Source organism: Dendropsophus ebraccatus, chromosome 1 (genome assembly GCF_027789765.1).
Source record: "Dendropsophus ebraccatus isolate aDenEbr1 chromosome 1, aDenEbr1.pat, whole genome shotgun sequence".
Classification (NCBI taxonomy): Eukaryota; Metazoa; Chordata; class Amphibia; order Anura; family Hylidae; genus Dendropsophus; species Dendropsophus ebraccatus.
Genome location: NC_091454.1, coordinates 184,230,594 through 184,246,299, shown reverse-complemented (window position 1 = coordinate 184,246,299; position 15,706 = coordinate 184,230,594). Strand labels below are relative to the sequence as shown.

Here is a 15,706-nt window from a genome sequence, read left to right as displayed (position 1 = left end):
TGGGAGCTTCAGGACAGGTCCCTGCAGTACTGAGAACTGCAGCACAGTGCTGTACATGGGAAAGGTTTCTGAGCATGTGCACTTACCCTAACCCCCACAAAGGGGACAAAGGGATCTGAACTTCACTGCAGAAGACTACTGGATTGCTAACTAAGGAGGGGTCCCAGTATAGACTGTGGCAGGCCTTGAGGGCCAAGAGGTGCCAGTGCAAAACACTGGGCCCTCAAGCAGAGAGGAGTCTGGGTAAAAGCCAAGGGCTAGGACTGGAAGCATACGAGCATGATCACTGTAATACTAAAGGAACTTTATTGCTCAGGTGAGTAGAGAAGTGTGAAGCTACCAGATATAGCTGGAGAAGGTAGGTGATTGGAGAAAGACTAGGGTGTGTCCGCTGTCCCTTGAAGAGTCTGAAAAGAAATATATACACACCCTATGTGCAAAACCAGAAATAGCAGAGGAAACGGTAGTAGCAGTGAAAGCATAACTGTGAGAGAAAGCACGGCCCGGAACGCTCAGCACCTGTGCCCTCTGAGAGGCACAATATGCCAACAAGAGCAGACTACCGGCGTTACACAATGTATGACACATGCAATGTGCAAATATATTGCTATGGTAAGTAAGGCAAAGAGGGACTGCCTGTTGTAGATATAGCTCTAGTTAAGTGAATAAGACACTACACTATGGGAGGCATTTATTAAGTCCGGCGTTTTTTACGCCGGACGTAAAAATGCCCCCGCAGCTCCGGCGCTACGGAGATTTATGTAGAGGCGGACTGCCTCTACATAAATCCCGTGCGCGCCGTTGCGCACCGCCGAAAACCTACGCCAGCTGAGGACTGGAGTAGGTTTTCGGCGTACATTTTGGCGGAACGGATGATAAATGGCGCGGACTCTGAGTCCGCGCCCTCCGTTCCACCCACTCTCCGCCCCTTTTCCGCCCCCTTTCCGCCCCCTGGCGTACTCGGCGGAAAGTGCCGATTTGCGAATATTTTATTCGCAAATCCGCCATTTTTGCTTAAAAAAAGACGCAAATCGCCACTTTCCGCCGAAAATCATCCATTCGCCGGATGATACATGTAGCCCTATATGTTGTGGTCCTTTCATTCTGAAAGTTGGCTCTGGTCCCCACAGATGAGAAAGTGAAGACACATCCTAGAAATATGCCCATTATTTTATGGTGGGAAACCCCTTTAAGAACTTTAAAATGCTCTTTCTTTACTATCTCAGCCATGACCTCTAAAGTCGATATAGAATAGAGTTAATCTCCCCTTTAATTCCTAAAATAACACAGCATAGCACTTAAATTTACTACACTGCTGTCCAACTTGGCTTAGAGCTTTACTGGAAGCCTACCAGCTTTAGTCTATGGGCCTCTTGGTAATAACACAAAGTAAGAATATAGTAAGAATATATATTATTGATCTTTATACCCTTTGGGATGGATCATAAAGTCTAGACACTACATCTTTGCTATAAAGATACAGAGGCTTTAAAAGAAAACCTTTACATTTTTCCACTTATTGCACTCAGGCCAAAAGCACAAAGGTGCAGCTAATAGATGCAATGAGATGTTGTTTAGAGGGTCTTAAAGGGGCTTATCCAGTTCGGGCAAACAATTTTTTGTTAAAATGATCCCTCAGTAACCAAAGATTATTCCCTTGGTAAAACACCTTTGATCTGCTGTAATCTGTGGTATAAAGTGTTCAATTCTCTAACAGATCCACCACAGGGCAAATATGGTACTACACAGTACACACTGAAATCAATGGACTCTCAAGTTGCTCTCCACTATTGGTAACACCTAAAAAAGAGGGATTTGTATGATTTGAGAATTACATAAGAGTGGGCTCACACCCTTGGGTTGCATTTTCAATTGTTTAGCTCTAAGGACATGTTCACACTGAGGAATCCGGGCGGATCGACCATCACGGATCCTGCTGCTCACATCACCGCCCGTGCCATAGACTTCATTCTATGGTCGAGCGGATTCCATCGTCCGTACAAAGAATGAACAGGTTAATTCTTTGGACTGAGGGAGGAGTCCGCCCGTGCATAGAATGGAGTCTGTGGCACAGGCGGAGAGTGAAGCGGGGACGAGTACCCCATGGATTTTCCTCAGTGTGCCCATACCCTAACACTGGAACAGAACAAAAAAAAGAAAGTACAAACAGCGACAATACATCTGTTACATGCTGGACACGAAAAGCACCCAATGGACCCCACTGAATTTATTGGGGCTTATCAGGGCAAGAACCTGCAATGGAGCCATCCAGTGCAGGTGTGAATCCAGTCAGTCAGGGCTTGCTTAAAGTGTCACTGTCGTTATAACTTTCAAAATCTAAATTAGCAGTAGATGTGATATAAAGGAAGTTTGCAATTTACAGTCATTATTTTTTTTTTTAGTTATCATTGAAAACATGGCATTTCCTGTTTTCTGACTCTTTTTTTTTTTCTCAAAAAACAGGAAACAGTCAGTAAACAGGAAGTCCTGTGTATCCCAGGCCATCTGAGCACTCACAGAGAGAAGGCAGTCATGTGATTGATGGACACATTGAGCCATGACTCAGAAAATCTGCCTTCAGGAGACTGGACCTGAATTTCTGGTAAGTACAGCTTTGTTTTACAGCATGATAACAAGAAAAAAAAAAGACTGTATATGGCAAACTTGCTTTATATCACATCTACTGTTGATTTAGACTTTTGAAAGATATAACAAGTGCGACACTTTAAAGGTCAGACAACCCCTTTAACCCCTAGACGACCCTGGACGTAGGGTTACGTCATGGAAGTCTGTCCCCAGACGACCCATGACGTAACCTTACGTCCTGGGTGTTTCTCCCGCTATGAAGCGTGCTCCGGAGCGGAGCGCGCTTCATAGCAGGTGGGGGCCGGCTGCAAACAGCAGCCGGGACCTCACCGGTAATGACACGCTGCAGCGATCGCGCTGCCGCGTGTCATTAACCCTTTAAACGCCACGATCGCGGCGCGACCGCGGCGTTTAAGTGTAAGTGACAGGAGGAGTCCCCTGTCACTTACCGATCGGGACCCCCGCAGTGTGACTGCGGGGGTCCCGATCGTTGAAACGGACTGCTGGAGGTCTCTTACCTGCCTCCGTGCGGTCCGATCGGCGATCTGCTACACTGAGCCTGCACAGGCAGGCTCAATGAGCAGATCGCCGATAACACTGATCAATGCTGTGCCTATGGCATAGCAATGATCAGTGTATAAATCAAAGTACTGTATGTAGAAGTCCCCCAAAGGGACTTCAAAAGTGTAAAAAAAAAAAAGTTCAAAACACTATTACACTACCCCAAAGCCCCTCCCCCAATAAAAGTCTAAATCACCCACCTTTCCCATTATATAAATAAAACATATAAAAATAAATAAATAGATAAACATATAATATACCGTAGCGTGCATAATTGTCCGATCTATTAAAATATAACAAGCGTCATTGTGATCGGTAAACGGCGTACACGAAAAGAGTGGAAAAAGTGCGCAGATTACCGATTTTATGTTACATTATATATTTAAAAAAATCTATAAAAAGTGATCAAAACGTCCGATCTTCACAAATATGGTATTAATAAAAACTAGAGATCATGGCGGAAAAAATGACACCCCATACAGCCCCGTAGGTGAAAAAATAAAACCGTTATAAGCGTCACAATAGGCCAATTTTATTAATATTTAATTGCCAAAAAAAAGGATTTCATAAAAAAATATATATATAACATTAAAGAATCTGTGTAACCTGCATATGGTTGTGTTCGGACTGACCTATAGAATAATTGTATCATGTTGCTGTTACGATATAGTGCATTACGTAGACACAGGAACCCCCCAAACGTTACCATATTGCATTCTTATTTACGATTTCACCTATTTATATCTTCATAAATAATATATTTGGAATTCCATCATACATGTTATGGTAAAATGAAAGACGCCATTACAAAGTACAACTATTCCTGTAAAAAACAAGCACTTACATGGCTTGTAGATAGAAAACTGAGAGTGCTGGAGCTCTTAGAAGGGGAGGAGGGAAAAACGAAAGCACTAAGATCAAAATTTGCGCGGTCCACTGGGTCATTTTGGGCCTGGTCCTCAAAGGGTTAAGAAGTTTTCTACCATTAACATTTTTTATATCAATAATTTTTTTTAGGTATATCTGTTTCTTGGAAATAACCTATTGACTACTATCCCTTTACCAAGCTTTCCTAGGGTCCTGAGAAAAGATCCATAGTTGTCTGTGGATGGATACCCAGCCTTGGTTTTTCCCTAGTCATTACACTGACTAAAATGGTCACTTACTATGTTGGTTTTGCTGGTTTCCCTACAGGAGCCACCCCTTGGCTATTTCCTTCCCTGGAGGGATATCTGGCTAGTCCTGTGTTTAGAGACTCTTAAATGAGGCTCCACAGACCCTTTTTTGCATACCTAAGAAATGATAGTGAATCATAGTACCTGTCACTCAATAACTAGACAGAACCCTTTAAGGCGAAAAAAACGGAACAACTTATATTTCCTAGATACTTTTTTTTGTTACATTTAAGGCGGAACACGTTCAATAATTTGGAAGCGGAGTGGTGGCGGCGCAGACTGCGGTTCTGTATTTCCACAACATGCTCTGCCTGTCAATACTACATGACAAATAAAGATGATTATTATGAATAGAAACACGCTCACAGGTCTTGGCTCACACAGCGCAGGCTGCTCCCTTTCCACGTCCCCTGCACGCCGCAAATTGTTGTTAAAGTCACTGTCAATTTTGATTGATTGTCTTGAAGTAAAGAATTACATTTTTGCCCCCTGCTCTGTCTCGGTGGAATGCATATTTAACCCCTGCTGTGTCAGCGGAGAGTGTGCTGTGCCCCAGCTATTAACAATCGTCACGCACTCTATAATTACTGCACACATCAATAAGCCTTTGTGCAACGCAGCAAGATGTGAAGTAATGTCGGAGCGCGGGCGGGCGGGCCGGCAGGAGAGAACAGGTGCACCGCTTCCCACTTTTGTGCAGCAGAATGCGTGTGTAAACGTTTGTCAGGCGTGATGCTGGTGTAAATGCAAATGCACTTTGTGAATAACTAAGAGCGAGCTGAAAGGATCGAGGAGGTGTGTGTACTACCCCCTCTCCTCCATCTTTTATTTACACCTAGTATCATTCACCTGTTCTTTGTGTCCATTACAAATGTATGGAAGAAACAGAAAGTTATATAAAGCACATAAGAAAAATTTGTTATAAAAACACATAAAACAGGTGTGTATGGAAGATTTTTGTGTGTCAAAGAGGCTTTCCTAAACCCCTAAAGGGCTGAGGACTGTAACAGCTCCTCGCTCCCCCTCTCATCCCAGGTAACTGTCAATCAAGCAAAGACAGGAATGGTAGGGGGATTGAGGAGACATTCCAGCCCTCAGCAGTTAAAGGGTTTAGAAAATCCTCAATGACACTTTTCACTAGAGCATAAAAGCTTTTTTTTTTTTCCATTTCTGGAAGCACAGACGGATATAGGAAAGGTACCATGTGTCTCCTTACCCTAACAGCTATCTAGCAGTTTTAGCAGTTTGAATACTGAAAGAATCACTTTAAAGGGGTTATCCAGGATTAGAAAAAGCACATCTACTTTCTTGCAAAAAACAGCACCACCCCTGCCCCCAGGTTGTAAGTGGTATTACAAGTCAGGTTCATTTAATCCAAATCCAAGAAAATGCACTCAGATCCCATAAATGAATGGTCCTTTATTAGTCACAAGTATAAATATAATCTACTATTAAAAGATAGTGTGTACAGCAACGCGTCTCAATGTCTCTGTCTTTTTCACAGCTTATAAGCGGTGGTTGTGCAATGCATAGGCCCCCATTGCCCCCGACAATACAGAGTGCTCTTGGCCACTCTCATGCTGGTATTTTCTAACCATACCACCTTTTTAATTCTATAGGAAAGAACAGCAGACTGCTAGAATTGCTATACAGGGCCAGCACAAGCAAAGGTTTAGGGTGTGTGGTGTATCTAATCTACAAATGAAGGGTATACAGAACCTTACTGTTTATTATATACACAATCTGCTTTCACTGTGGATTATGACATTTTACAGATTGCCTTTCATATGCATCTACATAATTTAAAGGGTTAAAGTATACCCAAAGTAAAAAAAAAAAAAAAAAAAAAAGAAATGTAATCAGTTGAGGTGCGAGACTGCAACCAATCAAGTTTTTTTTTTCACACTGGCAGGGCTGGAATAAGGGAATAAGCATGTGCATGTGAATGACACACATTTTGTGGCCATCTCCATCACCTGAAATGACAGTACCCATTTAAAGTAATGGAAAAACCCATTTTACAATGAAGAACTAGACCATATTTCTGCCAGAAATAACTTCTTGCACGCAGCATATTGGCTCAGTGGCGGGCACCATGGCTATGCATTTACATCTACAGAGGGTACCATATGTATGGAGTGTGTATGTTCTCCCTGTGTTTAAGGCAGTTTCTATGGGACAGGCAATCAATATCATCTGCCAGCCTAACCAAGTGTTTTCTATTGTATCTCGAATTGCAGCTTATCCCATTGAAATTAATATGCTAGGAGCAAATACAAACATCATCTGTTTCCTTCCCTACAACCAGTTGTTAAATGATCCCCAAAATAATTCAAAATTTTCTGACAACCAACCTTATCAAGGTTTCCTGAATAACAATTTTGTCAGTTCAAGTGCTATGTAGGTTGCCCTACAACTGGTCAGGCGACTAGGCTACAATCTCGGAGCAGAAATGACGTCCATACTGTTAGCTAGCCTTTCCAGGCTCCGTTCAGACCTTCTTTTCTTTCAGATTAGGTTAAACGGGACAGCAATCTGATAGCATCACCTGCCTCAGTTCTGGAAGACGAGAGTATAAAGTCCCTAGGAGACTGTACCGTTTACTTTCCAATGTCTTCAGTTCTCCTACAAGAAATGATCTGGAAAAAAATGATCTAGATGTTGTTTCAAGGCTGAGTGCATCAGTTTCATTGATGATCTGTCACACTTTGTGATGGCTTTGGACGACTGAATGGCCCTTAAGGCTTCATATATAGAGAGACTTGGTTAGTTACTATCCATCATGTGTGATCAGCCAGTAACTTCCAATAATAAAGAGGGCATCAAGAGGTTAAACCTCATTTTGAGTCTGAATATATAGCACAAGGGGGAGTACAAATAAGCCCTCCGCCACTCTACATATAAAGCATACGGAGAACCATGTGCTACCTGTGTAGGCCTGACACATTGTTTATTTTATATTATATCTGTGACATCACATTCAGATGAGAATCACAAGATGATATTATGTTTCATGTCTGCTATGGTCTAGGAACCCATTATAGCATCCATAGCTTTAGTTACAGCAGCTACATGGGAAACCTATAAACAAATGGGGTCAATAAAAGTCCAGGGTATAGGGTATCACAGATAGGGAAATAGTGAAATAGTAATGCTTCAGACTAGAACTTTCTGTATTGCCTAGCTAACTGTCATGTGGTTTATAGTCACCTTTTCTATCCCTTTTGCTTCCCTAAAAATTATTTGGTAATTATTCCGCAAATAAAATCTACAGAGGGTCCATATTAAGAGGTGCAGATTTGAGGGGGGATTCGCAGTGGAAAGTTTCTGCCAGATGGGGACTTGTAATAATAAGAAAAGTTTATTGAAATAAGATTAGACGGCACTCTGTAGTAGAGTAGTGGCGCACAAGGAATCACATAGTCCATGAGTAAATCCTGGCACTCACCAAAGTCATGCTTCAATATCTATCATTCAGCTTTTCATTTTCAGATGAAAATACAAATACACAGGACACGTTTCCGTCTTTTTCAACCGCAACTTCTTACTGAGGCGGTTGCCGAAAAGTGCCCTGTGTATTTGTACTTATGGAAATGAAAGGCTGAACAATAAATCTTGAAGCATGACTTCGGTGAGTGCCGGGATTTATTCATGGACAATAACAAAAGTTTAGGCTTATTTACTGTTATGGGAAAAATACAGGATAAAATATAAAATACACTGCACAAACCTCGGATTTCTGCTGCGTATTTTGACACTTTGTAATGCATTTTTAATAATGGTCATGAATGTTGCCGTCCTGCATATAAGGCAAGGAACATGCTCAGAATAAAGGAGTCATCACTTAGTCCAGGTTCACTCTGTGTTTACGCCGTACATCACTGGTATCTATTGGCATCAAAAGTGTGCAGTGGTCCCCATTCATTTCAATAGTCTGGATTTTGTTTCCTAGGTAGTCACTCGTAGGGAAAGAACAATGGGTATGCATTGCACACCTGTTTTGCCACATATTTTGGCGCATTTTCAATGCCAAAAATAGGTGCTGAAAAACCCAGTCACTGATCAGTCACAGGGATTGCTTAAATGGGTATTCCCCCCAAAATTATTTTTGCATTAATACGTTGCTCACCCATAGCTTTCCATCTTTCAATATCAATTATGGATTCTGCACAGTTTTGCTGTTATCTAGATGCAATAACCCCCACTGAAAGCATAGAATCATGAAAACTCAATCCTCTCCCGAGACGCTACCTGCTCCTGGCCCCCACTCTCCGTCAGGATCATGTGTCCGCCGTCTCTTCAATGGGCTGGTTTAGTGCTTCTAACCCTGCCCACTGAAGTGAGGAAGAAAACTGTCTCCCTCTGTTACAGCAATCCATCTCCAGGTCACCTGTGTACCCCACAGCTCACCTGCGGCACACACCCCCCGCACGCTCACCCGTGGCACCCCAACCCCCCCCCCCCCCGGCACAACCTGCATTCTGCTTATCCCCCCGCCCCCGCACTCACCCATGGCACCCCTTCAGGTGCTCACCTGTACTGTGGCCCTGCCCCCAGCGCTCATCCACGGCAACCCCCAGTGCTTTCCCACGGCACCCTCAAACTGTGACCCTGCCCCGGCGCTCACCCGGCACCCTCACCCGCACTGTGAAACCTCCCCAGCGATCTCCTGCAGCACCCCAAACTGAAACCCGGCCCATAGTGCTCAGCCCCCCCCCATGCACTGTGAACCGCCCCTGGGGGCTCTCCCGTGGCACCCCCCAGTGCTCAACTCGCACAGCCCCCCCCCCCGAATAACCCTCTGACCCCCTGCCTGAACTCTTCTACCTCACTAACTAAACTCTTATTAAGGTAGAAGAGTTGAGGTAGTGAAATAGCAGAGTTGATTTAGTGAGTTAGAAATCAATTCTGCTAAGTTGCTGCATCAACTCTGCTATATCTTGTGGATATCAGCTCTGCTACATCATGGACCAATCAGGCATAAGCAATGCATGAAGGGAGATGTAATTTTCTGGCCAGCGCCGTGTTGGATATGGTTGGGCTTTTAGAAAAACTTGTAACTCTAGGATGGCAGCAGGTAGAAAGACAGGAGACTGCTTACTCAGGGGGGCTTGTTGAGTAAGAACAGCTAGGTTTGGGAGCATTTTATTTTTTTAGCTCTTAGGAAGAATACCCCTTTAGGGTACAAACCCACTTCACGTATTTGCTGCGTGAATCAGTCTTAAAAATAAGCAGGCAAAACGCAGGTTGGCTTTATACAATTGTTCTGCATTAAAATACGCAATTGCATATTTTTGAAGCGTGAAGCTACATGCGTTTTTCACACAGGTTGTTAACAACTGATGCTTTGCTAACAACAAGCTTCACACTTCAAAAATACGCAATTGCGTATTTTAACGCAGAACAATTGTATAAAGCCAACCTGCGTTTTGCCTGCTTATTTTTAAGACTGATTCACGCAGCAAATACGTCAAGTGGGTTTGTACCCTTAAAGTAGGTGTAAATTAAAAGTTCAACATAGTAACCAGTCTGACTTCTACCAGTTTTGATAAACCTCTTTAAGATTGTGCATTGAAGTTATGTTTACCATTTTACAAATCCAATGTTTTTATAGAATAATAAAAAATAAAAAAAACACACAAAAAAATATTGTGTTCAGACACGAAGCAATAGCTAGAACGAGCAGGGAGAAACACTCTAGGCCCTTCTCTCCCCATCTCACTTCTCACTGCTGGTAACACACTAAGGTTGTGTAAAAAGCATTCTACAGGAAATAATAATGAAATGCTATGTGTGGACATAAACCAGTAATAAATATGTTAGCAAAAAAATGTACCAAAACCATGGATTGCATAAACGGCCAGTAGAGGAAGGTGGAAGAGGAAGTCGGTGGATGTTGTTATAGTGAAGGGTAGTTATATGCAGGGGGTAAGAGGACACTCACCACGTGGGTAGATCTGCAGAGGCTCGATCAGAGGACTATTGCCTTGCTGCTCAAGGACCATGTTGCAGTACTGCAATGAAAAAGACAAAAATATGTTTAATAATAATCTTCATACTGTTTATGCCGATCATGACAAGCAGTCAATCAGTCTGTATTCACACCATGATGGTCACCAATATCAGATTGGTGGGGGTCCAAATCCAGCTGCCTACCAATTAGCTAATTAATGAGATCAAGGAGCTAAAGCAAGTGCTACCACCTCTTTACTGCTTAGCAGATGCAGCTCTGTACTTCAGGGGGTGACAGTGCCTAGCGCTGCAAACTAGTAGCATTCAGTTAAAGGGGTTGGCCACTTTATAGTAAAATAGGACAGTACAAAGTATTAGTAAGTGTACTCACTGTATATACTGACAGCAGCTCCCTGTATATCTCATAGAGCTAAAATAAGACTTCTTTTTACCAGGCTGGGCTGCCCGTCTCGGTTTTGTTTCAGTCCATAAAATGTGACCAGGCCCTGTCCCCTGTGTCCTCCATAGACATATACAGGCTCAGTGGTGGACACTGGGGGGCGGGGCATGGTCACATGCTTCTCCATGTCGGCCATCTTATGGACCAAAACACCACAGAGCAGGGCAGCACAGCCTGCAGGAGGGGAGTCTGATATTAGCTCTATGAGGTACACAGGGAGCTGCTGCCAGTATATACAGTGCGTACACTTACTAATGCTGTACACTGAGCAATTTTACTATAAAGTGGCCAACCCCTTTAAATAGGAATAAACTGCAATGGCAGGTGAAATGTGAAAGTAATACATAGGGAATGTAAGGTCTGTGTGTGCAGGTTGTGGCTGCCTTCACTATCTGTCATGTATCAACATACCTGTACTGATACATACTTCTACAGCCTAGGGCGAGTCACCCCTTCACCCAGCAGAAAGCCACGCACAACAAATATTTTGGGAGCATAAGCAATATTGCATTGATGAGCGGTCTTCTAGTGGTCATAATAATGTATGTCAGTGTGGTGTCAGAATTATGTTGGTTGCATTAGGACAGCCAGTTATATACAGGTGTAGCACAGTCTCCACAGCACCAAAATGGTAGGAAATTTTATACAAAGACCATTTAGATGTCTATTCACTTTGCATCTAGGAAACCAAAGGGCAAAAAATATAAAATAAATAAGTGCGAGGCTCGGTTCAAACACCGTCCATCATTTTGAGGCCAAATAACGTGTGTTATTTTGAAATCATGGACATTATCGCAAAATAACAGACTTTATTTGCCCTCAAAATGACGGCGGTCCAAAAAGATGGCTGTCAAACGGCCAAAAAAATGCTGTGTAGGAACCTAGCCTGAAAGTGGCCATAACCTTTAAAGGGGTTAACCAGCGAAAATCTATTTCTTTTAAATCAACTGGTTTAGGAAAGTTATATAGATTTGGAATTAAAAATCTCCAGCCTTCCAGGACTTATCAGCTGATGTATGTCCTGCATGAAGTGTTCTTTTCAGTCTGCTGCCACCTCTGTCCGAGACAGGAACTGTCTAGAGCAGGAGAGGTTTTCTATGGGGATTTGCTACTGTTCTGGACAGTTCCTTTAAGTGCAACACAAGAAAAAAAGTGGTACATTTCTACTACTAGTACTCACACAGCATACTTGCCAATAATCCCAAAGATTACATACAACCTCTTTTATTTTTGCACCTTACAAAGTACCCCACCAATTCTGGCATATTTTATGCATGAGACAAAGGAATTACAGCAGCAATATTTCTATTAGACCTTATAAAACAGCTCGTAGCATAATATTTCATGAATTTTATAAGACAAATTGCTAGTCTATCTTCAGCAAATGAATGGAGCACATGGAACTAACCAGACCATTATTTAACACCATCCAAAAATGTGCCAATAGAGATTTCATTTTAGAATACACCGTCACTATATTACTCACCCCACCGCACGCTTCTCACTCGCTCAGTATTTATATGATTGGCCTACATTTATATGCAGAGTGAGGTTCAGCCCAGGACATACATCAAAAGTGAATGAAGTAGAGATGTGCAAAGCAATGAAGAAATGGCACATTTCCACTGTGATCCATATTACAGCATTGGGGAAACAGATCACTGATATCAGGGAGACCAGCCAAAGATAACTCTGTCAGCTGCTGGTTAAAGCGCTCAATACAGTGAAATCCTAGGTGCATTGCTCCCTGGGAAACAACTGTCTGTGGATGGATACCTGACCTGGTTTTTCCTGTCATTACATTGACTTATAGGGCCACTTAATATGGTGGTTTTGGTGGTTTCCCTACAGAAGCCACCCCTTGGCTGGGTCCTTCCCGGAGGGATATCTGGCTAGTGCTGTGTTTCGAGACTCTTAAATGAGGTTCCACTGGCTCTTTTTGAGTATTGATGTTTCCCAGAGGGAAATGCACCTGGGATTTCACTGTATTGAGCACTTTCACCAGCAACCGATAGTGTTATCTTTGACTAGTGTCACTGAGATCAGTGATCTCATTTTCCTTATGGCTCTACTAGTCATTGCTCCCTCCTAGCCAGAATCCTGCTCCACACTGATGAGGGGCAACACCCCAAAACAGCTGTCTGTGGATGGATACCTGGCTATATTCCAGCATGTCAGCAACAATAAACTTCAAAGCAAGCCGAAAAAGTTAGGTGCATAGTACAAATTTCCCGATACGTTAGACATCTGGCTGCAGGCACAGTCTACTGATATTTGCCTGTTGAATGTGCACCTAACCAACCTGCAACTATTCCACATCAAAAACCACATGCATATTCCTCATGCCAATAGCTTCTGATACATTTCAATAAAAATTCGACTGGCTGCCCCCATGGTGCACAATTTTTTACAACATGGGAAAAAAATGACATCATGATGCCTCACACCATGCTGTTGGTGAAAAGGACTGCACACACAGCAAGTTTAATGGCGGTTTTCTTTGTCTTGCTCACTTTATAGTATGTGTGGATACACTTCAGAAGTAGACTTAAGTTAGTGCAATCCCATTGGAATGAGAAGAGGCAGCTGACAGCCTGGAGGGGGTTAATTACCAATGAGGCGTAACTTTAAGTACTGCATAAAAAAAGCTTAGAAATTGATAGTTCATTTATCCGGCGCGATACCTAATGCACAAGTCATTAAGAGAGATTATTCCTAATGTACTGTTCACATTAAAAAGCATCAAGCGAGACCCTGAACCTCCAAGTCATAAGAGATCATTTGTATCTTCAGGACTTGACAAGTAGCTCGGAGACAGACAGCTAGGGATGACTGCACAGACACACAGGTACATGGCAGACAGAGTGAAAAAGAGATCAGACAGCGGAGTTACACAATGTATTCCAACAAGTCCTGTGAGGTACAACCCAATGAAATTAAAAAGATATAGGGGGATAGATCTACAATCCGTGAGGGCAGCAGCTCATCACCTGCATGAACCAAGGATCAGACATGGGGAAAATCCTTACCAGCTGGGGAAGATTAAGGAGGCCACCATGTACATGATAAGGTCATAGTTCAATCCAACTAATATTGGCTGGCCTAGTCAACTGTTTTACCATAAAGGGTTACTCTGGCAAAAAAAAATCTTTCAAATCAACTGGTGTCATAAAATTGTAGTGAAGTGTAATTTACTTTTATTTAAAAATCTCAAGCCTTCCAGTACTTATCAGCTGATGCAGGAAGTGGTGTATTCTTTCCAGTCTGACACAATGCTCTCTGTTGTAACATCTGTCCATGTCAGGAACTGTCCAGAGCAGTAGCAAATCCCCATAGAAAACCTCTTCTGCTTTGAACAGTTCCTATCAGGGACAGAGGTGGCAGGAGAGAGCACAGTGTAAGGGTGCCTTCACACCTACCGGATCCGCAGTGTCAAATCCGCTGCAGATCTGGTGGGTGTCAAGGCACCCTAAGACTGGAAAGAATACACCACTTCTAGCAGGACATACAGCAGCTGATAAGTACTGGAAGACTTGAGATTTTTATATAGAAGTAATTTACAAATCTATATAACTTTCTGACACCAGATGATTTGAAAGAAAAAAAGAAAAAAAAAAGTTGGAGTACCCCTTCCAAAGTATCACCACCTTAAAGGGGTTGTCCAGGGGGCAAAAGACGGCTGAAACCTTCTGCTCACCGGTGCTCACTTCCAGGGATTCCAGGTGCATACGTGTGATCAGCGAATAGCTGTACAATATGACTGCAACATCGGTAACATTGTACGGCTATTGGAAATTACAAGGACTTACTTCATGTTTTAAGTTTGGAGCTGAATGTACGTCCCAGCATACATTTGCAAGTTGTATATACATCCCTCCCATGGATTTCTTTTAATAAAAAAAACACTTTATAGTGAAAAATATAATTCATTATTAGTAATAGAGAACTGCAAATGTAAGGATTTCACTGATCAAAGTAACTTACATAGGACAACATAGCCTTCATCTCCTCATCACTTCTAACGGTAATCCGATCCCCGTCTTCATCTTCATCTACAATATAAAAATATGGTTAAATGGGAAACAGAATGCATTTATATTATAAGTAGGTATCTATGTGCATACCATTTGTGTAAAGAAGCCCCCCCGTCTCCCACCAACACTGCTCAAGCAGCTATGGTTCCCCATATGGTCCTGGCCACCGCTACTGACTAGGAGGCAGACTCTTCACGCTTCCGTGGCCACTCCTCTCAGCTATGAGTAACAGCTCTAGGGATTTCCTGATTGGACACTAGAGCTATCAATCAGAATTGGGAGGCGGGGTCCAGGAAGTGACCAGTGCACAGAGCATACATCATAAAGGGTAAAACCTACCGGGCAATGGCAATACCACACAAAAGACCATATTGCAAGACTGGAAATTTCGGTATGCCTTACCCCCATCCTTTATATAAAACGGTCAGCCGCTTTGAACAGATTTGAAGGATTATACCTTTCTTTTAAATTGATGGCAAATCAATAGGATACATCAATGTCTGACCCGATATTGAAAATGTATGGACCTCAACACTAATTCGTCAAACCCCAACGAATCAAAATGTGATAGTGTATTCTAGCGCTTTTCTATAATGGAAAACCCCTCAAATTACAGCTTGTACACAAATAATACTGTGGCTTCTCAATTCTGCAACTATTGGTTGCACTATTCATTCCACCACATTCATTTCAATGGAAGGCAACAAAGCAAGTGTAAAAAAAAAAAAAAAAAGTCACATATGAGACAGACAACTTTACCACCATAGACCTCATATAACCGCGGCATAATGAAAAAAGGCCAAAATCCCAGTATTTCTAGACCAGGGGCCATTACCCACTGTTCTAGCAGACGCTAACATGTGACAACAGGACAAGCTCCTTAAACAAATGAAGCATGACACCTATCCTAACATCCCAACATATATAGTGTACACAAA

At 42.5% G+C, this 15,706-nt stretch overlaps 1 protein-coding gene across 1 annotated transcript in view; it reads right to left on the bottom strand.

Moving 5' to 3' along the window:
* The window catches only part of MAP2K5 (mitogen-activated protein kinase kinase 5), a 105,596-nt gene that overhangs the window by 83,818 nt on the left and 6,072 nt on the right, over window positions 1–15,706 (bottom strand). Inside the window, exons 3-4 of the mRNA XM_069975226.1 lie at window positions 14,719–14,786; window positions 10,267–10,336 (exon numbers count right to left, since the gene is read on the bottom strand). Of these exons, the coding sequence (XP_069831327.1) occupies window positions 10,267–10,336; window positions 14,719–14,786 (138 nt within the window). The remainder of the gene's footprint in view (window positions 1–10,266; window positions 10,337–14,718; window positions 14,787–15,706) is intronic.